The sequence below is a fragment of the Drosophila persimilis genome, unplaced genomic scaffold (genome assembly GCF_003286085.1).
Source record: "Drosophila persimilis strain 14011-0111.01,24,50 unplaced genomic scaffold, DperRS2 tig00000652-arrow-arrow-pilon, whole genome shotgun sequence".
Lineage (NCBI taxonomy): Eukaryota > Metazoa > Arthropoda > Insecta > Diptera > Drosophilidae > Drosophila > Drosophila persimilis.
In genome coordinates, this window is record NW_020825329.1 from 1,528,821 (window position 1) to 1,554,668 (window position 25,848).

General features: G+C 39.8%; 3 protein-coding genes across 7 annotated transcripts; 1 reads left to right on the forward strand and 2 right to left on the reverse strand.

Annotated features, from left to right (window-relative positions):
• Positions 1–1,436: 1,436 nt before the first annotated feature.
• LOC6603484 (transcription factor Sox-5) lies at positions 1,437–23,755 on the reverse strand. Of its 5 annotated transcripts, none has more exons than XM_026990986.1 (3): positions 23,732–23,755; positions 4,073–4,990; positions 1,437–3,670 (listed from the first exon to the last, which is right to left on the reverse strand). In XM_026990986.1, the coding sequence occupies exons 2-3, from the start codon at positions 4,973–4,975 to the stop codon at positions 2,774–2,776; spliced, it is 1,800 nt and encodes a 599-aa protein (XP_026846787.1). In that variant the 5' UTR covers positions 4,976–4,990; positions 23,732–23,755; the 3' UTR covers positions 1,437–2,773. The 5 variants fall into 5 exon arrangements, with proteins under 5 accessions (XP_026846787.1, XP_002028465.1, XP_026846786.1 ...); XM_002028429.2 differs by lacking the exon at positions 23,732–23,755 and adding an exon at positions 23,354–23,371; XM_026990985.1 differs by lacking the exon at positions 23,732–23,755 and adding an exon at positions 5,664–6,286.
• Positions 6,523–23,214, forward strand: LOC113566248. The gene is made up of 3 exons (XM_026991033.1): positions 6,523–6,873; positions 19,806–19,859; positions 23,187–23,214. Exons 1-3 carry the CDS (start codon positions 6,542–6,544, stop codon positions 23,212–23,214), a joined length of 414 nt encoding a protein of 137 aa, XP_026846834.1. The 5' UTR covers positions 6,523–6,541.
• Positions 23,687–25,820, reverse strand: LOC113566249. Its single transcript, XM_026991034.1, has 3 exons — positions 25,545–25,820; positions 24,976–25,490; positions 23,687–23,846 (listed from the first exon to the last, which is right to left on the reverse strand). Exons 1-3 carry the CDS (start codon positions 25,782–25,784, stop codon positions 23,687–23,689), a joined length of 915 nt encoding a protein of 304 aa, XP_026846835.1. The 5' UTR covers positions 25,785–25,820.
• Positions 25,821–25,848: the final 28 nt, after the last annotated feature.

Genomic DNA, 25,848 nt, shown 5'->3' on the forward strand with positions numbered 1-25,848 from the left:
GTACGAGTATATACAAGTTATTTTAGGGTGGCTTATATTTTCTTGTTTTAATATTCATTGGTTGTTTTAGTTATATTTTATATAGTTATATATATATATATATATATGTTTTTTTTTTTGTTAGCCCGTGCTTGATTTATATTAACATTTGCGGTGTGTATGAAGTCAAAAATGTATTTGTAGAATTCGATAGGTTCGTTCTTAAAGAATCGGTAGATATCGGTATCGCGACATTTGAAAATCAGATGTGAAGAATTTTCTCTTCATAAGTTACTTTCATTCTAGCCAGCGAAACTTGACTATTCCAAGACCACTAAGAACCCAATTGATTTGTATTGTATAAACCAATAAACCAATTTTATAAACGGCTAATACGTATGTTTGCGAAAGTGGCAAAGGTAATAGCCCTATGAATGGCTATTAGCTCAGCTGACAGTGACGATAACTTTTTACATGTCTTGCTTCATTATAAAGCACAGCCGATACAAATTTGACTTGAACTAATGCCCAGAAGAAAGCGTTTTCGACCTCATAAAGTATATATATATATATATATATATGTGTGTATATATATATTCTCGATCACCAGGGTGCCGAATCTATATAAGCACAAATTATTAATATGGCGAGAAGGAACAAATCAGTTTGTAGTGGCTACACAACGCCGTCCACGCGCTTACTTTTTTTCTGTCTATCTCTCAAACACTCATCGAGTGTCAGGTATAAGTGGTGGTAGTAAGTGGTAAGTGGTAGAGTCGCGGTCGCAGCTGCGACTCACAACGTTACCTCGTCTTGTTGTGAATCTGTAATTTTCTTATTTAATATAAGCAACTACATATTATATTCACTTATTGTTCTATAGTATATGAAAAAAGGTTCAAACACACTAGTCCAAATGGTGATGGCAGGAATTGGAGAGATCTGAGGTCGCTCCGCGGCCGGCGCGCATCACCACCCGAATAACTCTTCTACATATATTTATGTACATATGTATTAGTTTATACACCTGTAGATATTAAATGTTTTTTCCTGTGGCATACATAATTTGAATATATGAGATACCGGAATGATTAATGTACAGAATTATCATACTTACTATAATGATGACTCGTTCTCTCTCTCTCTTCTTTGTTCAGTGTGGCGCACTCTGGCGGATTGAAAGAGGGAGAGAGAGAGAGCTCTAGGGTTCTGTGGTTCTGCAGTGGCAGAGAAGCAATAGAATTGTACGGCAACTCTTCGTGTTGGTGATTCTGAAAATAACTACCTCCAAACATATGTTCTCTGTCCTCTCAGTCTAGTTTTTCAGTCCAGTCAAGTAGAATACGGTTGCCATTTTACTTTCAAGTTATATGGACGTACATATGTATATATGTACATGTACATCCACATGTTTTCTATATTCCCTGCTGTTTTTAGAAAATTATTATATATTTTTGGTACTGTCCAACTGAAATGTAAAATTTTATTGCACGTGTATGTAGAAACTAGATTTATGTGTATGCTTGTGTGTGTTTAATTATGTATGTATTTTATGTAGCCTACACCTAGACAAGGATAGCTTGTGCTCTTTGCTTATAGCCAAAAGAAAGCTAAGAGAGTAGTCCACTAACATATCATATTGCCATTAATTACATGTACATATATAGTGTCTAAATAATCGTTTAGCTTGTACTTGAGTGTACGTATATTATGAGCTGATTTTTTAACATTTCAATTTGTAGTTTAGGTATGAATTTTGGATCAGCAAAAGACATTTAAATGGCGATTATCTGGCTTGATGAGTTTATACAAATTATAGATTTACATTCTTGATTGGTTTTGACAATGCTATGAAAGGCAAATAATATTAGACAAATATAAATTTTTAATTGGTCTATTACTTAATGCGCTACTATTACTTTTGTTTTTGTGGGATGGGTATACAGGCTGATTGGTAGGATGCATGTCAGATTTTCATACACTGTAATATACATACATATATATATGTATTTCCGTATGTGCATGGTTTATTGATTAGTTTAAATTGAATCTTAGAAAATCAATAATATTCACAAAGAATGATGAACAATCTTACATAAAACCGTTCAGCTCGCCTAAGTACCGGTAAAAAATAGGAATACTTATGTGTGATTATGGCGTATATACTCGTACGTACGAGAATGTATATAGAGCATATGATCTTAACAACGTGAATGTTAACGTACAGATATGCGTATATGTATATTATGTTGAATGTGTCCCAATGCATAAGTGGGTTCTAATCGTCAATGCCCGAGTAACATCATTCATAATTTGTATATATTATGTACTATGTATGTATGCATTTATGTTATTCATATTTTACAAATATTAAACGTTACTAGCTATCTATTTATGTACGCGTGAATTGGGATATTTTTCTATAGCTACGGCATTGGTGCATGAATGGCACAAAAATTGCAACGTTCCCATGAATGCTCTGCTGGTCCCGGTTCGCCGACTCAGACGGAGCATCCTGCGAACAATTGATTCACATATTAGTTAATAATTATTTAAAATATACATATGTAATGGCACTTGAACTGAAACTTATATGACTATACAAGGACTATCCTAGAATTTTTTTCTATTTACAACCCCAAGGTGCGTTGCATTATCTTCTTTTCTCTTATTTTCATACATGGAGGCTTACGTTATATAGGCATATAGGGCAGGGCAAGAAGTCATACATATAACTAGATATTCTGTGGCTGGTTTGTATGGCATGCCTTGCTTAAGTCTGCTGATGGCTATCTTAGTCGTCTAATTCACGCTGGGATGAAATCTCCATTTCCTCTGATGAGAAGCCAGAGGGCGATAAGCTCTCTGCAGGATAATAGAAAGTGCCAGAAGTCGCACAGCCCAACGGTTGTGAAGGAGGAGTTCCACATTCATCCCCATGAGCTGCAGCCGCGGCGGCGGCTGCTACAGCCTGTGTCATGTCCTGCAAATGATAGACAGCTGCGGCAGCCGCAGCGTGCACATGAGGTGGACCATCCTGTCCATTTAAGCAGGAGTCAGCAGAGGCACTTCCCGGACCCGCAGTACTAGCTCCACCAGTGCGGCACCAGAGCTGCCTCATCTCTGCTCGGCGATTGCGCATCAATACTTTATACTCTGATATGCGCATCTTCTTTCCATCCACGATACACGTTCGTTTGGGACGCGGCCGGTAGCGGTAGTCTGGATGCTGCTCCATGTGGAGCTTTGAGAGACGCGATTGCTCTTCATAGTACGGCTGTTTGTCTGCATTCGACATAGCCTTCCAGCGGGCGCCCAAAATTTTCGAAATATTTGAATTATGCATGTCAGGGCAAGCTTTTAAAATCTTCCTACGCTCATCTTTTGCCCATACCATGAAAGCGTTCATGGGTCTTTTGATGTGTGGCTTGCTATGACTGTGACCATGGCCATGTCCGTGTCCATTACCATGTCTCTGCGGATGAGTTGATGACGGTGGCTGAGCACCTGGGCTAACTTGATTTTTGTTAAAACAGTCTGGGTCCAATGCTGCGGAGCGTTCTGAATTCGTGCCGCAACTGTTTGTGGAATCGCGACTGATCCGTGCCGCCCGTGATACGCCAACTCCAATACCAGAGGGACATAATGTTGGACAATCACCCGTAACGCCAGCAGAATTCCATATTTGGCCCTTGAAATAAAAATACAAAGAAAATCTAAATAAATGTGTTGTATTGATTTTGGTACTCTTTAGTATTTCGCATTTCTACATGCACACATAGTTTTTCCGACTGATTCCTCTGCGCACAGCATAAGGTACATACATACGCGCCTAGACATCTGTATGGGGTGTGGTGGGCCGAAGTGATGGTTTTCTCTCCCTCAGTGTCCTGAGGTTTATCTTGCCAGATGTTGGCAACGAACAGAATAGAGCTTTTCAAACCTTTAAAATTACATACGTATACCATATACCTACAATATGAGACTCGATGCTGAATTCGCCGGCAGTTTTAAAGTTTAACTGGCAGACATAAGTCACAGCTGGCTCTTATGATTATAATTATAAGACAACCTTTAAAAAAATGTTACTTACACGAGTTTTTAAAAGTGGGGCTTCCATGTCTGTGTAATGATGTTGGACTGTATGATGCCAGCCTAATGGCGGACTGGATACGACAGGAGTAAGACTTTCACGTTGGTCTCTTGGGCAACAACTGGTTGGAGAAGAACCCGGCGATCCTTTCGGCTTGGTTAGATTTAGTGGAACCTCCATTTCGGAGTCTTGAACTGCTTCCGAAAGACTTGCTACGCTATGATCGGCCGGCGAGGATGGGAAGGTTAGGGAGCACTCTTCTGGGACACTTTGACTCTGGACTAAGGCTGTTCGACCGTGGGGTGACTCTGGTGGCGTGTGGCTGTAGGAAAGCATTGAATAGCTATGACACTCCTGAACGGGAGACTCTGGTCTTGACTTGCAGCTTCCTCTCAAAGCTCCAATCTCAAGCGTTGGTAGTGTACCGGAGCTATCCGTCGGCTTATTCACACTTGCCGATATTGCGAGAAGATTATTGTTGCTAGAACTGTGGTTATTATTATTGGAAGCGGCCACTGCTGCTGCCGCCAAAGCGGCCTGAATGTGTGCCGCCGCGACCGCAGCTGTCGGCCACATTGGTTGCATAGCCATTTTGTGTGCGCTCGTTGGTCCATGATGAGTATGACTGTGCTGTGACTGCGAACTCACATGGCCAGGCATTAGTTGTATCAGCTGCTGTGCAGGTACTGGTGGACGCAGAAAAGCTGGAAGAAACGGTACCAAATTGCCGGGACTAACAGCAGTTGCTTGATGTTGATGATGGGGATTCGGCGCTGTAAAACGTCCTGCCCCGAACTGTGTATTCAGCTGATGATGCAGCTCCTGCAGGCTACTCTCTTGCTGCAGCCTCTGCACATTTTGGAGTTGCTGCTGCTGCTGAATACTTGCATCAATGTCAGTCATGCTATCGAACTGAGTCTGTAACGAAATGAAAGAACGAAATTTCTGAGAATCGAATGATCTATAATTTGACTTAAAAGCTAAGTGTTTATACTTTGACTTGTACTTGTTTAACATTCCAAATCGAAACGACAGAAAGGACTTTTTTAAGATAAAGAAAAATGAACTATATTGGCCAGACCAGTATTATTCAAGTATTTTAAAATTTTTCGGTCGTTGACAGTGTTACGTGTTACGACAGTGTACAGTGTTAAGTGTTTGTGACTGTGATCAGCAATTTCTGAATTTTTCCACTGTTAGAATTTTCATCTTTCTTCCATTTCCTGGAAATAATAATATATTTTTTCTGTTTTGACGCTAGTTCTTTGGTCCGCAAAACTATCGAAAATGAAGCACTTTCTTCACAAAGAAGAGTTACATTTCATGTTAGCTCATTTAGCACTATACTGAAGTATAATTTTTTAAAGTCCTCAGGCTTTTAGCAAGCTCAGGCTCAGCAAGCACGTGTATCGTTTCGGATTTGTACTTAAAATGACAGGTGGCTCACCATTACTGCCATTACTGCACTGCAAGAAAGCTGAATGCCAATTCTGTCGGTGTGTATATGAAATGAGTGGGATGGCCAAAAAATGTTTTTTGCCTGATTGGCTGAGGCACTGCGTTGCGGAACAGACACCTTTTCTTGCCTTACACAATGACAAATCGCAACGAGACGCGTATCCGTGTGAGTATGTGAAGTCCAACGAACAGGACTGATTGCTTGCTGGCATTTCCATGCGACCGTTATTGGCATGCACCAATATTCCACTTTCCTTTTACTGTTTCAAACGTCATTATATGTATGTATAAATTCTTTGCTGCTAATATGGATATTTTTATGGGATATTCAACGGACTTTTCTGAATTCAGAAACAAATTCTACACTATTTTGTTGTTTCCTTGTCCGCGGCGCCCGAAAGATTGAGGTAGAAGTACTTTTTTCTATTTTCCCGTTCAAACAGACGCCCGACCGCTGTTGACGTCGCTGTCACTGTCGCATCGCTGGTTTTGGTTGGACCCGAAGCAGTACTGGCTCTCTTATTAGAAGAGCTTAAAATCTAACAATTGAATTGCTGCGAGAGCGGCTAAGAGCACAGTATAGTACCATCGGTTTGTTTTGTTCGTCTCTTCTCTTTAGCTTCTCTATATTGCGATTCGTTTGCTCTCTCCACTGCCGCGCAGCTTTTTGTCCTCTACTCTCCCACCCCTAGTCGCAAAGCACGACAGACAGAGCGGTTGGGTTGGCTGGGAATTGATGTGGATGTGGGCGTGTATTCAATTGTTCTGCACATACATATTGTGCACGAATTACAAGCATTGTCTTTCTCGCTCTTTCCATATCTTTCTCTCTTACACACTCGTAGTCTTTTTTCAGCTTCTATCCGTCCATTGGTAAGCATTTCTCTCTCTATCTCTCTCTCTATCTGTCTCTGGCGTATATATACATACATACATATATACATATAAATCTGTGTATATGTTATACATATATAAGTACATAGGTATGTATGTGTACTGATATATACATAAATGATGAAAAACAAAAACCTTTTTGTTTTTGCATGGCTCAAACAAAAATCGATAGCCAGACACAGGGCAACGCCAACGCCAACGCAAACGGAAAAGGGCACTGAATTGATTGTGCAACACAATAAGAATACGAAACGTAACGAACACGAAGCTGAGTATAAACTTGAAGCTCCTCCCCTTATCGTTCAGGGACGAAGCGAAGCCAGCAGTGGTGGGTGGTTAATGCACGGCCTGCTTGCCTTAGCCAATTGTCTCGTCAATTATTTGCCATTGTATGAGGTAACTGCTGTATTGCGTTTCGGTTGGCGGACGGTAACGACTGGCATACATATGTAAGTCCACATGTGTATATGCACATACAAATGTACATACAGATATGCACCTGTACGTATGTACATATATAAGACATGTCGTCCTCTTGATTGTTTGTCCCTTCGTAGCAAATGTACATATGTACGTTCGTACAGTTACAGTTCATCTTTATGATTTCGATACATAAATACTATGTTCATGAGGGTACATATAGTACATACTTATAAATATGTACCTAGTCATAAGCACACGAATGTTTTTGAACAAAAGCGTCTTGAATAAAACCCACACCACAACCACCACCATGTACATATGTATGTATGTATGTTCTACCATTATTTGAGCATTATTGGTTGCGAATGCGTAGACTGTAATATCTTTTTAATATATCGATATTATTTCTAATTAATATTCCTGGTCTATAGGTCCATATTTGATCTCGTGTTTTATCGTACATTAGGCGGCAGTTCAAAATCATGCGTGCGGTTGGTTCTAGAATTTTCGACTAGCTCGACTCACAGGAAAAGCAGTCTAGCAAAAAATAAGTGGAGGATCGCCGATGCTACGATCCCAATGCAAAACTGGTGCGCATCGCTTTGTGCGGGTGCAGCTGCGGTTTCGGCAGTTCATGTGAGAGCTTAAGACTTTAAGACAAAGTGAGAATATTAATGAATGTGAAATGCAACTACTATTGCCGGAAATGCAAACGAAATGCATGGGGGCTCTTCGATAGTTCGCGCCTTTCAATCGTCGCAATATCTAGAAAAGAAACAATTTTAGCTTGGATACCTGTGGACGACTGAGAAACTATTATGTTTCAGACTATCGTAATCGTCTAAAAAGAATAATGTGTAAGCCGTTTTGTTAATAAATTGTATAATAAACGTCCACCATTTAATGCTTTTAATCGCGAGCTGAGAAGTAGGATTATGTGCATACATACATATGTGATATGTACGTACAATGAATTGAAGGTTGAAGAAATCCATGACGAAATCCTTTCTTGCATGGACTCGTATGTACAAAAATAAAAACTTAAAAAGCTCGGGACACACTTGGGCTATTTTTGAATCGCATTAGTTTTAGTCTATGTGCAGATTTAATTATGCGCAAGACCCAGCTTGCAGGCTCAGACGTACTTAGATGTAGCATAGGAAGTAAGTCCGATACTCACAATGAGTATAGGGGTATTTTAGATTTGTGATGAGAATGGATGTGTGGATGGATATACATATGTATGTATATTCTTGATCAGTATCAATAGCCGAGTCGATAGAGCCATGTCTATCTATCTGTCTCTTCGGCTATCCGTCTGTCCGTCCGTCCTTATGTCTGTCCCTATGAGCGCCTCGATTTCAGAGACTATAAAAGCTAGAACGACATTTTGTATCCAGACTTCTGTAATATGTCACTGTTACAAGTTTAGCCCGTTCAGCCCCCACAAAGGACGAACATCTGTGGCATCCACAGATCTCAGAGACTATTAAAGCTAGACCAACCAAATTTGGTATCCACACCACAATTTTGAAGATACGGAAAAATTAAAAACGCACAATCATAGAGGATAACCATATGATTATTATTAACGGCTAAAGTAACAAATCCATTTTCGGTCGCTACGCGGCGCCCGACGACACGTTCAGACTAATTTTCTGTCTTTCTCGCACACACTTTTTGTCGTTCAATGTACGTGCCGTCTGCCGGGGGGAGAGCCATACTGACTAAGTATCGGGTATAAATGTAGAGTGGCGGTCGCAGCAGAAACTCACAGCGTTCCCCCTCGTTTTTCATTCGTTAACAGCCATGGCCATGTTCGTCTATGTGTACTGTTTTGTTTCTAAAGATAATTCAATATAATGTTTGATACCGAAGCTTTATATCATATATAAAATGACCAATAATAAAACATAGTCTTCAATAATTCGTTAAACTCGGCAGCATCGGATACTTTATCTGTATTGGACCTCTATATCATATAGCTTCTATATGAAAGACAAGTCGAAACAAACCCAGTCTCCTACATGAAAATCGGAGACAGCAGTTTAAGTACTCCAGTGTACAGTCAGCCAACGAACCTTAAAAGATGACGGTTTTTCTATCTGCACTGGTTTTTGAAAGCTTAACTCTCCGAACAGTGCAGTTAAACTGTTAAGTTGAAACTGCAAACTTCCAAGTGTTAGCACCGTTTAGGAATCATTATTTGGCATGCGCAATATCCTACCAAGCAAAAGAGATATTTGTGTCTAGCGTTTTATTGGGCATTGCATTCGTATTGATTGAAGGCGTGTTTAACTTTTGACGAGCCACCGTAATCGAAAGTGACATAGACACTGTTTGTGTGTTTTTATTTGTATATCTTGTTATTTTGGTTATGTCATCAAAAGCGGAAAATAAGCAGTAGAAAATTACGCTGGCATAGTTAGCTGGGGTTCATTGGGTATGGTGCATGGGCATGGGAGGAAAAAGATCAAAGGACAATTTCCTGATTGTTTTATTCCGTTATTTTATTTGGTTTGCGTTCTGTTCTTTTCCGTTCCGATTCGTTGTGTTCTAGGTAGGATTTTTTTTTGTTCTTGTTGATTTTTGGACGTATGTATGTTGTCTTTGCTTATTTATCCTATTCGTTTACTTTGTCAGGCGCCGTCACTCAGTCCCAAACGCCCCCATCCAGCCTCCAGTTCCAACCTTGTTATATACCATCCACCACTCACCACCATGGGTCAGACTTATTTATTTGTTTGTTTTCATTATTAAATTGTACTTCATTTGTATATTCCGTTTTGTTTCATCTCGTTTGCTTGCGTTAGGGAAACCTACTCGTACACCTCTGAAATGGTACAGAGGAAAGGCGATACTGAAGAAGGGATCCCTGATCACGATCCCGACAGAGACTAGGATTTGCTGCCTTCAAAGCAGATTCTTAATTGATTAAGTGCTTATAGGTAATGATGATGATCCCGCTGGTGTTTGTAATTGCCGCCAGATGTGGCAGGTCCACGCTGAGATGCTCGTAAAGTGCGTGGTGGATGGTGGAGGGTTGTCGTTGTCTGTGTGGTAAGCGAGGCTAAAGAAAACATGAGTGAAAGGGCTTTTAGATAAACCTTCTGTTTCAATTAAAATTAAAAGTGCACGGGGCCCAGATCGCACTGACAAGATGTGCTCTCCAGCGCTCCAGCTCTCGAGCTCTCCTGCTTCCATCCCAGAATACGAGCATACCCAGGCGCACGGGCACAGGCACCTCATTAACGCAACGAAACGAATTCACACAATAGCGACCTTTCAAGTGATACTCACTTCTCAGCTCATCGAGAAAAGGTGTGGGTCGAGTCTGTTTTGTTGCAAATTCGTGTTCTCATAAACAATTGTTGCAACCCCACTGAAGTCTCTGTGGCGTCCGGAGCCCGAGCCCTGAGACCTAAGAGCAGCTCATGCCAAATTCACTGACAAGTGGGACGAGTTACTCGTATTTCGGTTTATCCGCAGAGCAACTGTAAATTTCCGCAGAATGCAATTTCTGCCGCCTTACGTCTGTCTTTGCACGAGTAACGACTCGAGAGAACAATAACTTTTTCACATTTTATTTACATACTGAGGAACCACAGGGAGAGTAAAATGACGAGCTGGGGACAAAGGCTTTTTTGCTAGCTCCACTAAACTAGAATTTAAATAATATAACAGATAAAAGTAACAGTTTACAGACTGCCAAAGGAAAATTGGTCTGCACCACTATCCAAATTCTAGCTCTGACGATCGACTCGGATTCCAATAATCATGAATCTGTATGGCTTATATGCGTTCCTCTCTGCGATGCGTTGTTTTTGAAGAAAAAACTATGCCCCCTCCAAGTGTACATTAATTTAGAATGAGCTTGTAGTAAACAAACCAAACAAAATGGCTGAATAACTGGGTTGCGTATCAGTCTATCAGTCCAACTCAAAGGATAAGGATATAAATCTAGAGGGCACGGCGCCTTCCTTTTGTTAATGTGCGATTACTACCGCAACCGCAACGCCACTTAAGCACTGAAGAATATTTAAGCGTCAAGTAAAGGGACTTCAGTCGAGGAAGAGGTATCTTTGTCGTTGTCGCAGGCCAGGCTCTTTTTTAAGACCGATGGTGCGCCAAGCAGCAATTCTCTATTTTTATTATTATTGTCACAGCGTCTGCCCAGCAGATAAATAAATAACGAATATAAAAGAAGCCAACACCTACACAAGCGTACTTGGCGAAAAGTATGAAGCAGCGGTGTGACATAAGGTTAAATGGACGATTACGATTACTCCAACTGAGGGACAGCTAAGCAGCTATTCTGGAACATTCTTTTATACACTATGTATAGTATTGTAGAGTTAGTTGTGTATATATATTGCATCAATATATTGGTGTGTTGACAGCAAAGTATAGCATGAAAATCTCAATAAACTACGCTTTAGACAGAAACCTTTCTAAGAATCAGCAAGGAACAAAAGCCTATGGACAATTGCGATTTGACTTCTGTCAGGTGAAAGGAGCTCTCATATGGTTTTTACTTTTCAATGCACAATTTCGTTGGTCTTTGTTACTATTTATGATAGATATAAGTTAGTTTAACCAGATAATTTTGAAATTTCCCACAGAGCAGCTGTAATTTTGACATAGTTATGAATCGAAACATATCGAATAGCATATTCCAGCTTACGTATGTACATACATACCTATTTGTAGCTTATGACTTAAAATATTGACTTCAAAACTGTTGGCAGCAAAGAGAAGGGTCTATGACAGGTTAAAGCTTAAGGGCTGAGAGACTAGAGACAAATCTTATTCGGGTTCGAGAGACTTCCCTTCGTGAGTTTCAAACATCTTGCTTAAATCGATATACCCTCTTCAAGGGTAAATGTACGCTTGTACACTCCAGATACCGGGTATAAACACGCTTCCGTAATTTCGCGTCTGTAGAGTGCTTCTTAGCGCCTAGACATCAAAGCGGGTTGATAGAAGCGTGGCGTGGGACCCAAACCATGGAGATGAGAACGCTTCGCCAAATTCATAATCAAGCGTAGAGCAGGACTTACGTAGTGCGTGTGTACGTAGTGCGCATCTTTACCATCCAACCACATGATGAATATGAACGAAAATGCTTGCACAATGTACATAACATAAGTATGAATTTGCAGAGATACGGGTGTGTCTATGAATATATAGCCATTGAGTGACTGCCGCATATTTGTTTATTAATCCTAAACGATTTTGTGCGCAATAAAAATTTACATGTGTACAGGTACATAAATTATTTCTTACATATGAAAATAATATTCCCCATCAGTATATTCCGAAACCGTCAAATCAAAATCGGACTTATATGGCATTTACTGTTTAAATTTCATTGCATTGCGTCTGTTAGTATCAAGTTGTCAACATTGGGAAAAGAAAAGATTTCGTTCAGATTGCGATTGTGATTGAAATTGCGATTGCCATTAAAATTCATTGGCACGCTTCGTTTGTCGACTCCCAACTAGGCCAAATCCGATAAGGTTTAGGGAAACCGCAATGCCACAATACCGCAACCACCAGCTGAGACATTCAGACCTGTAGTTGTCAAATTCCAATTCCCAAACGGCCGCTACAGTCCCCGAAAGCTGTAACAAAAACCGTTAATATTACAACAATCCCTGTGGCATCAGAATCAGCATCAGCTTCGGTACAAGTACATGTACGAGTACGAATGAGAAGTAGGAGTAGACGCCAAATCCATCGAAAAGAGGCTGTGGGCTGCAAATTACACCGATGACACGCTGTGTCATCGCATCATTGACTTGCTCGAGTGACTACGACGTGGTGGTTGGCGGGTTGGGCTTGGGCTTGGGCGCAAGTTGTCAGTGAGCGAGGTGTAGGCAGTGGGATGGGGATGGGGATGACTGCCGGAAAGTTCCGTGCTCTCTGACCAACTTTTTCCTCTCGTTTTATTAAATAATTTGGCATTGTAAAAAATGCGTTTCGTAGCCCTTTTGTTGTTGCTGTCAAAGCCTGAGCCTGTGGCTATCAATAACGTATTTGAAGGGCGAACAGAATTCTTCCAGATTTTTTGCGCTACTTGGGAAAAATCAATAGCCTTGAAAATATACCTACTGTAAAGCATCTGAGATTAGATCTACCGTAGAGATAGCACGAAAATGGATATTTAAACTCTTGGACCCATAGGAAACCAATTTCTATGAAATTAGGCACAACGGGTGGTTTCCTTGGACAGTTAGAAACTTTTTCTGAGCACAAAAATAAGTTTTTATCTCCATACTCCCATTTGGCATCAATTGTAATTAATCACCATCCTGTCCCGTCCCATTCCAATCCCCATCCCTACCATCCAAATCACGGTTCTGACGCAGTGTCCTCAAACGAAATAATATAATAAAATGTAATATAAAACTGATTACTCTGATTCTTATTATTCTTATTTTCATTCAGACCCAAAGTGCCGTGAAATTCAAATGAGTTCAACTCAATTATAATAATAAACTGCTCGTTTTATGTTGCTGCTGTTGCTTTCGCTGTCGCCATATTGTTGTTACTCTTGTTTTGTATGCCGTACTTTGAATCAAAGCTGGGTATATTCATTTTGTTAATAATTTGGTCCCCTATTAAAAATTAATCCTTAAACGCCAAACATCCGACAAGAGCTAAGAAACAGAATTAGTAACGCATTCATCACATTTTTCTATCCTTCCAGTAATAGAGAAATCATTATATATCTTTAAAAAGTCTCGCATCTGGAGTTTCATAAGTGGGAGTCTTCATCAAAATTACATCGCAGTTTAAAACAAAAAACGAGGGGGAACGTTGTGAGTTGCTGCGGACACCGCAACTCTACAGTTATACCCGATACTAAGTCAGTAGGCTCTCCTCCGGCAGACGCCGCTAAAATTAAACGACACGACAAAGAGTGCGTGCGAGAGAGACGGAAAATCAGACGCAGCGTAGCCAGTGCAAATTGATTTGTTCCCTTTGGCTATAAAAATGATCTGATCTGATCCACATTCCGCAATCTGATAGATATGATCATTATCTATGATTCTGCGTTTTTAGTTTTCTCGAATCTGCAATATTGTGGAAGCAACAGATTTTCGTCCTTTGTGGGGGCGGAAGGGGGTGGGGCAAAATTCTGAGATATATGTTTTATAGTGAGATCTAACAGAAGTGCGGATACTAAATTTGGTTACTCTAGCGTTAATAGTCTCTGAGATTTGTGGATGCCCCAGATTTTCGTCCTTTGCGGGGGCGGAAGGGGGTGTGGCGAAATTTTGACACAAAACGGTCAAGGTCCGATATCACAGGAGTGTGGATACCAAATTTGGTTGCTCTGGCTCTTATAGGTTCTGAGATCCTTGAACTCATATTTTGCAATTGGCAAAACCTACCATGAAACCTGTGTGTTAGAGAGAGACAGAGCGAGAAAGAATGAAATTGTTTTCTTGATTCTGGCTATAATAATTATACGATCTGGTTGAGATTTTGCACTCTAGAAGATATAGTCATTTTCTACGATTCTGCGTTTTTAGTTTTATCGTATCTTTAAAAATGTGGATGCCACATATTTTCGTCCTTTGTGGGGGCGGAAGTGGGCGGGGCAAAGTTTTGAAATATTTTTGGAGCAGTGACATATCACAGAAGTCTGGATCCAAAACATCGTTGCTCTAGCTCTTATAATCTTTGAGCACTAGGCGCTGAAGGGGACGGACAGACGGACAGACAGACAGGGCTCAATCGACTCGGCTATTGATGACTGAAGACACCCAAGATCGACAATTGCGCCGATCATTGAAGCTTCCCTGTACAGTTTCTTTACAGTGGAGAATGGAACTTTCAAAGTGAAACAAATATCTGTTTAGACGACGGAAAGTTATTGCAGTACAGGTCCCAGCGGAAGATATAGAAAAATCAAGATACAGAAGTAGCCAAGTTTAGTTTTGACCTTATAACTCCCGCAATGTCATATGGCCTTGCGGCTGTCCAATCACATTCATATTCACATCCACCTGTCTTTTATTATAAAACACAAACTCTATGAATTGGATTTAAAAAAGGCATGCGGATAAAAACTTGAACGCCAGTCTCTGATGGCTCTCGAATAACTGCACAGAAAAAGGGAAAACACTCTGGAGATGCTTGTACTCGCTGGCTCTGATCTACACGGTCCTAACCAGGCTGCTGCAGCACGTGCAGGTCATTGAATGACCAGGGTTGAGAAATATAAATAAATGATTTTAGCTTTGTTGGGGTGGAAAGGCGGCGTCGCGACGCTGCAGAGACTCTGCCACTCGACTTCTGGCTTTATTCTAATTACGATTACCCTCAAACAACCCTCAGCCCACGCCCACCCGCACGGCTTGTGTCAAGTGCAAAGGTCTTGTTCTTGGGCAGGCTAAGGTCGCGACATGTGACAGAAGAGCCTGTGAGGAGCAGTCACTTTTTCCCATGCCATGCCTAAACATCGAAATTTGTACCGGACCGCCCAGCGTGTTTAAGGTAATTGTTTTTTCTTTCTTTGCACGACAATTCGTAATTCTCCTCTGCCACTCTGCCACTCTTCCCTTAGCATCCTACTGCATCCTGCATCCTGCGTCGGCGTCAATTCAATTACAAGTTATTTCACGTTCAAACTGCGAGCGGTACACGCACGAACCATCCACATGTCGTTCGCATTTCGCCCCACTCTTGCTCAGGAAATTCAGAAATAGATTGGGGAAATTGAAATTCAAATTGAAAACATGATTTGTACAAATTATTATTATGGTTATATGTAGTAGCGACATCCTGAACACAAAACAACTCTACGGTTGCGGTGCGGAATGTAGTATTCCGGAGTGATCTTAGCTTATTTTCTATGCCTATGCGCATATTGCCAGTTCGGTTAGTTTGCCCGATAAACGCTTGTAAGCTTTTAAGCGTAAATCCGATTCTGGGTTGCAGTACAGTTCATAATGTATACAATGTTAGCTTTGCCTTCGTGACGTTTTGGTTGTCATATTTGTAGCTACAATATTAAAATATGTGTGTCCCATCTTTGGCGAGCCCATCATCCACAATAAGAATAAAGCGACGTATTTATAGTCGAAAACAATGGGGGCTCTAATGATGGGAAATCGCCAGACGGCTATACGCAATCTAGAAGGAGATGATTAAATCTGTGACAACAAAGGGAAAAATAGCATTCAAATTAGAAGCTCATTGTCGATGTTTTGTTGCCAAAGTAGCGCCAATGCGAATGTATTGAGCCAGGCGGCCAAGGCCCTTTGTTCCAGCCAGACAATGGGGTCACAAATGAAGAGCGGGGTTGCATCCACATAAGCTATCAGTGGTGCCACAGATCCAGGGCTTTCGGTTACGGCTACTATAGCAATGCATATGGCGTGTGACACGGTCTGTCAACACGTATGACCATGTTCATCCCCGCCAATGATATGGATAATAACGATCATCAATCGCCATCATCAATCTTCATCCATTACCACCAAGTACAACAATGAATGTCTAATAATTCTAACACGGGACATGAACAGAAACTTTTCCCGGCAAAAGTAGATCCAGACAAATTTAGAAGGCATTGAGCAACGCACTCCCAGCCCCAGTCCCAACCCCATCCCTAACTCCCACTTCTTCGCTTCTATTGGGGAGGATTTTGTGAAGTGAAGCCTTCTGAAGGATTTCTGAGGACAAACGACTGATTAGTTTCACAAATTCAGGAATAAGTTTCCACTGGTCGAACAGTTCCCAATCAAATTTCACAGTTCTCACAGCTGAGAAACTTACTATTTCACAATTTTTTGTTTTCGTGTATTATGATTATTAGCAACTGTGTGCATTTCCGATCTCATGCATTAACATTGTCGACTTATAATTATGTTGTTGATCACCTTAGACAGTCGATTCGATGTACTTTAAATATGTAGCTGTAGGCATTTTCATCTGACCGTTTCTTTTCTATCTTTAAATGCCATTTCTGAAAACCTGCTGGCTGCTCGCCTTCTGTTACAAAACCAATGTATGTACTGCTGCTGCACTGCTGACAGAATGGTAGTACCGAGGTATATAGTATAAATAAAATCAATTAAACCCGTTTAGTTCACTTTTTAGTTTGAAAACATGATTTGTACAAATTATTATTATGGTATTATTATTATTACGATTCAACCTAACATAATCAAGTGCTTAAATCTACATATGTGTCAGATGTACTGCGAACGTGATGGAACTATAATTCGATTCTGATTAGACTTCTGAGATGCTAGCATCACCATCACCCCATATGTAAGAATACGAATTAAGTAGATCAAAGTTCCATGTAAACATCGATTTCAGAAAAGTTGACTGTCCATCGGCTGCGAAGTAAACATTTCTCAACTTTTATTGTGTCACGAATGAACACGAGTTCACCTTTAAATCCACTGACGACTTTGACTTTGGTTTCCATGTGGCTCCCTGGCCATAGAATATGCCACTATAAATTTTCTTCATGTCTAAATATAACATTTATGATTTCCACCCTAGAAATCATTTATACACTTTTTGACAAAATATCCCACCATTATGATGGGATAGTATAGGAAATGAAAAGTATAACAGAAACGAATTCATAAGGTAATGTGTTGTCTAAAATACGCACGGGTCCATAATTACGTACATACTATATGTAAGTATGTATGTATGTACATCCAAAAATGTGATATGTGGGTAAATTTGTATAGTGTTTATATTATCGATCTATTAAATGGACAGCAAGTTCATAGGTTAGTGGAAGGGGAATTTCGATTCTACTTCAATTTTCTTAAACCGATGTATCGAAATACTTTAGGTGCGTAAGTAAATGTAAGAGGGCCGAATTCGGTCCAGGCAAGCTAGAAGTTTAAAGTGGGAGCTATTTGCAATGTAATTTACGAGTATAGTACATACATATGTATATAGGAGCCAATGGCATGCACTCACATTGTTCAGGCTGTTTGCGAACACACTCACACGCACTTAACCACAGATTTATTTGCCATTTTAGGAGTCATTAAGTACGCAAAGGTAAAGGACATCTACACCACCCCCAACTCGCCTTTGCCTCCCCTTGCTCACGCAGCGCATGAGGAAGGCCTTGAAAGCCTGCGGCTCTAGTCCGGAAGCGGCTTTTGAGTGAGTTCGGTGGCTAATTATCCGCCTATGGATGACCAAAGCTAAAGCCCATGACCACTTCGTTTGCTACACCCTTATCGTAACACTAATCCTTGCTCTGTATTTTGTCATGTCATAAAAACTTTGCCTATATTAAGAACATGCTCATGCTTCATGGTAAGACGTCTGTAGAACCGTATCCTTATAGAATCATTATCCCGAGGCCTTAAAAACCATTTGCTAATAATTGCAATCATGTTGGGCAGGCCGTTGGGTCATCGAACGTGCTATTGCTCCATCTAAGGAGCAACACGAGCGGTAGCAGCAGAAGTTAATTTAGCCATTCGACACCGACACCCTTAAGCAGCTTGGCTGAGTTACAATATCCTCTTTACAGATGTGCATCGTTATGTTGCAATAGTACAAATCTAAATATACGTTCTACAATTCAAATGAATATCCCAAGTCTAATAAAAATCTGGTCCCCCAAGTAAAATCTAATTATACCCGATACTCAAAATGAGTATAAAGGTATATTAGATTTGTGGTGAAAATGGATGATTCCAAAAGGAATCGTTTTCGACCCCATAAAGTATATATATTCTTGATCAGCATCAATAGCCGAGTTCATTTAGCACTGTCTGTCTGTCCGTCCCTATTAGTGCCTAGTGCTCAAGGACTATAAGAGCTAGAGCAACGACCTTTTATATCCGGACTTCTGTGATATGTCACTGTTACAAGTATATTTCAAAACTTCCATTTCCTATTTGTCGTGTCATTTAATATTAGCGGCGTCTGCCGGAGGAGAGCCATACTGACTAAGTATCGGGTATAAATGTAGAGTTGCGGTCGCCGCAGCAACTCACATCGTTCCCCCTTGTTTTGATATGTGATCTGTGCGAAAAATATTTTTTTCTGAAAGTAATTAAGCCAAAACTAGGAGGATTATAGTAATTGGAGGATTGTAGTAGTTTCAATTGGTTTTCAAGCCGAAAATAATCATTCGGTTAACTTTTTGATCATTTAGCTGGAATACCGGATAGCATTCCTTATTGGGTTGTTCTTTGAGCTGCTTGCTCAGCTATCAGAAATCGTGTTACAGTACTCGTTATAGATTCTGGGCCGATGTAGAAATCTACAGATCCGATTCCGATCCCGTCAACATCAAATGCCATAATGTAGAAATGCAGCACTTAGTTATGTTTCTTCTTCTTTTGAGATCTAAAAATAGGACACTTGTGCACATTCTGTCTAGTTTACACTCCACATCTTCCGCTTTTCCACTCATTGATATGATCGACATCGACGAATGGGTGACTCTGCCTGCCAAAGAATTGACGGCTCCTGTTTTTCTTTGTTAAAACATTTCTCACTTCATTAAGACGTCTTATAAATATCAGACTTGCCACACGGATGGGGTAGCGAAGGAGAGGAGAGGGGATATGAGATGAGAGAGATATCTGAGGTATGGCGTGTGGCATACGCGTGACCCGTATGTGGCTGTGACAAAGTTGATGGGTGGACACGGCTTGCTGAAGCCATAGAAGAGCCACAGCTGGAGTTAATCGATAATATGAATTAGCCTCAACCTAATAAGAGAATCGTATGATGTATCGTAAATCATAATTTAAAAGAAGTTAGATGTGCCATCTAGAAATGGTTCTAGTGAGTTATGCTAAGTTGCAAAGATTAATATTATTCCATTTCGGATTGGTATTGCTCTACCTTACGTTAATTTTAAACACATATGTATGTAATATTTAATATCTAATTTTAACGAACATCTTTTCTTAAAATATTATTTTTATAATCCCTCTTTCAGGCGCGAGGCAATCAACAGTGATTCAATAGCTCAGTTGACCAAATCCATCCACACGTACATACATACATATTTATTAATTTATGTATGCATATATCAGCATATATTCATATGAATGTATGTATGATAGGTTTGATTTTGGCGTTTGGGGGAACGATCAGAGAGAAATTATGCTATGGGTGAAACTACGCAGAACCCACGCAAGAATTCAAAATTTAAAATGACCTAAATCACTCTTATCGTCGGAGGAGACAATGAACATTTTACAGCAATATTTATGAATTTTACGACATTTATGGATGAGTTGAGCATTTCGACGTTGTCGTGCGGATAAAATATGAACTGGCCGATCAATTTATATGAGAGATGTTCCGCGTTCTCGGCCGCACACTATATGCTACACTCGCACTCACAGCCACCACCCACACTCACACCATGAATGGGCTCGTGGATGGGATGGGATGGCGATGAGAATGGGGGAAGGAATGGCTCTACGGAACAAAATGCACAGATTGTACGTATATAAATACACATGTATTTATACAGAATATGAAACATTTCAACAGCATATTGTTCATATTTTATGTGTTCTCTTCTAAATGTACATAGAAGTATACATATGTACATACTCGATTATGTTCATATGTATATTTTATTTTTCACCGTATAGACAATACGATTCGTCGACTCCCTTATGGAATTAATTTATCGAAAATAGTATATTCTATTCTACCCCTCCAATGGTCATTCTCATAACGCATGCGATCATATATGCATATAATGTAAATATACATATGTGTAAGTATATATGTATACTATATGTTATAAATAATTGACATTTGCAATTGATTAGGAAAGCGAAACGACGACTCGATCAAGTAAAATTTGTACATACTAGGTATATGTACATATGTACATACATATTTCCCTGCTTAATGTGGCGCAACCGATGAAGAAAGTTTGCAATGGATGAAACACATCCTATGTATCGTATGAATTTCTGTTTTCATTCATAAATTTTTATTTTAAAAATAGAACTCTCTGTCTTTTGCTACTTTTTATTCCGCCTCCTTCTGCAAATGCATACATACTCGTATATCTCCTCTCCTTCCATTTCGTATACGTCAGGCTGGTGCAACGTTGAGCGTTGAGGCTGTCATGCTATGATGATGCAGTGGCTTTGCAAGGTTAGCGCGTTTTGATTAATATAAGAATATTTGCAGGCAAATTTTCAAATGCATTTCCGGTGTGATTTGCAATGCACATGGAGTGCAAGTAGAGACAGCCCGTATGATGGCACATTTTCGTATTTATTTACATATATGTACTAAGTATGTATTTACATACATAAATACGTACATACGTAAATATATACGTAAATACTTTAGATGTTTGTAAATTTCACTTTGGGATTTTAATTAACTTGAGTTGCCACGACTAGATCGACATCAACACAGATCGAAGATGCTTCGTGTGGGCAAATTTAACAGTGGTATGTATGTCCACTGCGGGAGCTTTTGATATTAATTAATGTTATCTCTATGTGCATGTATTCGTGTATGTACGTGAGAGTATCAGAGATATTGGGGTGTTCATGATACACTCACTGGAGGGCATATAATATTTATGTACATACATACATATGTATGTGTGTACATCTTCAAGTCCGTCTAAGAAAAGAGAAGCAAGAGGCGCGCCGCTACAGTAGAAAATCAAATTTCTATATGTATTAGAATTAGACCTACTGAAATTATATTATTATTTTTATACCGAACCGATCCGAAAACTATTTTTCACCAGATAATATCTAAGTACATGTGTATGTATTTATGTACATATGACCAAATCGGACTTCCATTTCTTTACAAAGCCTGAATGGACTGGACTCGTCTCTTAATTCGAATTAATTTGGGATTTTGAGACTCGAACGAGCGTATGTACTGTACTTTTACCCTTTTACTTTACGAGTACGGGGTATACAAAGAAGCAACTCCTTGTGAGAAATGTCTTGCTAAGGGAGGGGGCTAAGGGGCTGAGCACATGTGTGATAATGTGCTTTTAATGGGAACCTTTTGAACTGTGTACTTAACAGAGAGATAGTATCTCTCATTGGAATTATGTATTGCGGCGGCGATGTGATTGTCAGTTCAGCAAGCAACTAAATAACTACCCCTGAAAACGAAACTGGAAAATGCAGATTTTTTGGGCAATGACAATGGTAATCATCAGTGTTCGGTTCGTCATCATCGTCAATCATCCCCTTTTCCTTAGCAAAATATTTGGCAGATAAACATCACATTAGCGTGATTCCAAGCCGATTAGCCAAGCCCAAGACCAAGCTGAGCCTAAGCCCAGCTGAAGTTGCGCGATCATTGTCACGTTACAGATTTGCTGCCTCACGCTTACGCTACAGTTATCAAGTGATTTGGTCTTTTATCGCTGCGCTTCACATTCATAGAGTACGAGAATGTATGTATAATATATGTACATATCTTTCAGAGTAGGGGTAAGATGGTACTAATTTGAACGATACAGAAAAAAAGGATAACAAGAGCATAACACGGAATATCTGTTTTGTTTTTTGATGATAAACCGAGTGTTAACACTTGTGTATGTACATATGTATACGCAGAAACAACTAAAAAGAAGCACTCTTTTTTTTCTATTATGTGTACTCGTAAGTATGCACAATAGCATAACTTTAGTGGATGGATACATAAATATATATGTATTTACATATATACATATGTATGTACATATGTATATATGTCCTGACAGCTAACAAGCCAAGCCCCATAAGTTTTGAAGAAAAGCTGCTATGAGAATGGGAGGTTCCTCAGGTATGGTGGTATCGTGGCTATGTGCTATTGCTATTTCTATGGCCCCGGCAATGGCTATGTGGCCGGCCGGCCATTACATAAAAGCGAATGGGGGGGGGGGGGGAGAAGGTAGAGGCCGCAGAATAAAGGAAAGCTTATTGTTCCGGGCTTGAATGGAAAGCACAGTACAAAAGCGATTCAAAAGAAAATTTAACATAGCACAGAAAATCGCAAAGGATATACAAAAAGTAAAATGAATGTACACAGAAAGGTCCTCTCCTACACAATGAAACAAGCTGTGAATAAAGGAAGTAAGAAAGAATAATACAAATTTGTATGCAACAGCCGGGGAAATTCAAAAAATGAAAGGAATGGAAAGCTAAAGAAAGAAATGGTTTCGGAGGACGCTTGCACACTAAAAATATACTCGTAAGTAAATATATACATATATATATATGTACATACACACATACGCCTATGGTAAGTTTTAGATACAAACTAGGCACTCAGGTTAAAATTATCTAACTGAAAGTTTGCACAAACTCTTCTTTTTGCCAAAATACAGGATATGGGGAATCGAATCGGAGTACTGAATCGTCAGAACAATCAGTCGTGGCGAAGGATGTATGTAATGTTTTGGCCCCTTTTGAAACATTTCTTGCTAGAATCGAGTCTGTATACGTGACTACTTACCTAAATTTGTATGAGTATATGCAAATTTGCAATTGTTACCTGCAAGGAAGTGGAGATACGTGATTCACTCTTTGCCCGCTGGGGCTGAGTGCCACATAAAAAGACCTTAAATTTCATCTGCATATTGACGCTACAAAAGCTTTGACAATTCCTGCGCAACGAAACAAATACATTTATAATAGCAATCTTTTTTAAAAATAGTGGTAGGGTCTTTTTTAGTCCTAAAAAACCTATTAGAGAATTATGCGATAAATAAATGTAATCGTATGACTTTTTCATAAATGTACATAGTTTAGTTTCTGCTTTTTACTGGAGGCAGTCCGATGAGTCCACCAATAGGGTTAGACGGGTTCAGTTTCAATACATTCATAACTAAGATTTTGATTGACAAAAGTATATAATCGCGCTGTTACTTGCCTGTGTAAGCAAGCGACTTCTAATCAGTTGAAGTTGTCGTATCATTTCGGAGACCGTGTGATCCTTTTCATATGTACGGTCCTCCCGGATACAGCCAGACAGCACTGGTTGTTCTCTGAAACGATCGAATATAAGGTTTAGGTACTCATTAGAAAAGATATTTAAGCCACGTTTAGCCCAATTTTTATATAACAATTTAATCGTTCATCTCTATCCAACTATCACCACAAGTGTAAAGGAATCAATGTCGCCGAAACTAAGACATAAATTATTCATCAACTACAGATTTTCACTTATATGGATAAAATGAGAATTATAAACATGAATAACACATCGACTGACGTCAATGTTCCCGAATTGTTTGGAAATAGTATGAGAGGCATCAACAACAAGAAAGAAAGATTAGTATGGTATGGCCCTAAAATGCACATGTAACTAAAACACAAAAGATTTATCTTCCACAATTATTCCTTTGGCAGCTACTAGTATACATACATACATATGTATGCATTTTTTATGACACGTAAAAAATGGCGGCTCAAGAAACTATTGGGGTCTCCGTTGAAAAATGTTTGTCAAAATCAATACCAGCCGGATGTACAAAATCTACGACTACATTATTAATGCGGTAGGCAATCCTACAGAGATATCTAACCAGTTCGGTTCATCTTGTTATCTATCCAAGTGGCATAGCTTTGAGTGAGTGCAATTTGGGATAAACACAAACATACATATGTTCTAGTACGTACCGTACCGCTCATATAATTTCGTCGGATTGTCAGTGCGGATATTGATCCTGCGGTCAGGCTCACAATTTGCTGCTGTAACTTTATTCTCTATTTCCGTTCATGGTATTCAATTATTAAGCAACAATTCAAGTGAGTAAGCTTATATTTGAACATCGGCGGCGATGGAATGGCCGTTCAGAGCGGACGTGCCGGCGGGTCGTTCGATTAAGCTACAGTTTGCCATCCTTGCCCTAAAATTATTTGCTAGTTTTGGTGTGCATTTTTAATGGAAAATTTGCCAATTTCCCAAAAAGGAAGCTATTGAAATCTGGCATTCATTGAAGGCTAATTTTGCACTTTGAGGCTTACCGGATGACAGGAAAGGAAAGTGTCGGCCTCTTTTTCATGCCAAATTTATGAATAAATATTTCAACTTCTTAATTTTTGTTTTTTTGTATTATTTTCTCTCTAAAGGTGTCCTATTCTAAAGAGCAGCTTGGGGCGGTTCGGACCTACCTTTGTGAAAAACCTAGCTTAGGTATAGCAGAGTATTCTAAAGAAGGATCTCTTCCATAAATTGAAAAATATGAGGTTGTTGCTGAGGACGAGGACGTAGGCGGACATCTTTCTTCTGAAATAGCTTCTCGGCTCGGTGAAATTTTATTCAACTTTTCCATCTCCATAGCTTCTTTTTGTTGGGCAGGAATCAACAGCTCGGACGCAGGACTAATATCAACATTATGTTCTTGCTTAATCACTTTTCTATGCTGTGGTGCCACGACGTCATCGCCTTTTCGCATCGGATTTTCAAGCAGCTGGATGGAGCCGGTGCCCGTAACTCCACCTTCAACTCTATCTCTTAGCTGAGAATCAACATCAACACTGTCGGAGCCGTTCGAAAGGTTAACCTGCTCTTTGCGGCATATAATAATTTTTGTATCGTCAGTTCCATTCCTCGGACGAGCTTTCTTCGCCTTCTTAGTGTATCTTGCGCATGAATCCGACTTTTTTGCTAATATGTATCGAGTTGACTGTAAAATATCTTATTATTCATTGCAGTTAGGCCCACGGCGTTAGGAACTTACGTGAGTACTCCTTCTATTAACATCTGACTCGTTCGAACTGTCCGTTGTACTGGAACTCTTTGAATCGGTATCCTGGTCAGTATTTTCGTAATCACTTGTTGACACCATACTCGAGCACATTTCCATTTCCGTATCCGTATCCCTATTCACTGTGTTCGCATTCGCCCCATTGCCTCTTCTTATGGTAAAGGTTGATACTGATCCTTCGTTTCCATTGCTGTTGAGTAGCTGCTGCTGCATTTTACCAATAGTCGATGGGCTGTTTTTTGTGATACCACACTGCCCTTCAGTCTGTAGATATTCC

Bases quoted from the DNA above. Each gene is read 5' to 3' on its own strand.
- LOC6603484 (XM_026990984.1), bottom strand. From the start codon at position 5,765: ATGCCAATAACGGTCGCATGGAAATGCCAGCAAGCAATCAGTCCTGTT. The intron at 4,991-5,519 runs GTGAGCCACCTG...ATTTCGTTACAG, and splicing joins GTGCAGTAATGGCAGTAATG to ACTCAGTTCGATAGCATGAC. The intron at 3,671-4,072 runs GTAAGTAACATT...TTTTATTTCAAG, and splicing joins CCCCACTTTTAAAAACTCGT to GGCCAAATATGGAATTCTGC.
- LOC113566248 (XM_026991033.1), top strand. From the start codon at position 6,542: ATGATGAAAAACAAAAACCTTTTTGTTTTTGCATGGCTCAAACAAAAA. The intron at 6,874-19,805 runs GTAAGTCCACAT...TCCCTCTTTCAG, and splicing joins GTAACGACTGGCATACATAT to GCGCGAGGCAATCAACAGTG. The intron at 19,860-23,186 runs GTACATACATAC...GCCAAAATACAG, and splicing joins TTGACCAAATCCATCCACAC to GATATGGGGAATCGAATCGG.
- LOC113566249 (XM_026991034.1), bottom strand. From the start codon at position 25,784: ATGCAGCAGCAGCTACTCAACAGCAATGGAAACGAAGGATCAGTATCA. The intron at 25,491-25,544 runs GTAAGTTCCTAA...GATATTTTACAG, and splicing joins TTAATAGAAGGAGTACTCAC to TCAACTCGATACATATTAGC. The intron at 23,847-24,975 runs GTAGGTCCGAAC...CGATCGTTTCAG, and splicing joins AAGCTAGGTTTTTCACAAAG to AGAACAACCAGTGCTGTCTG.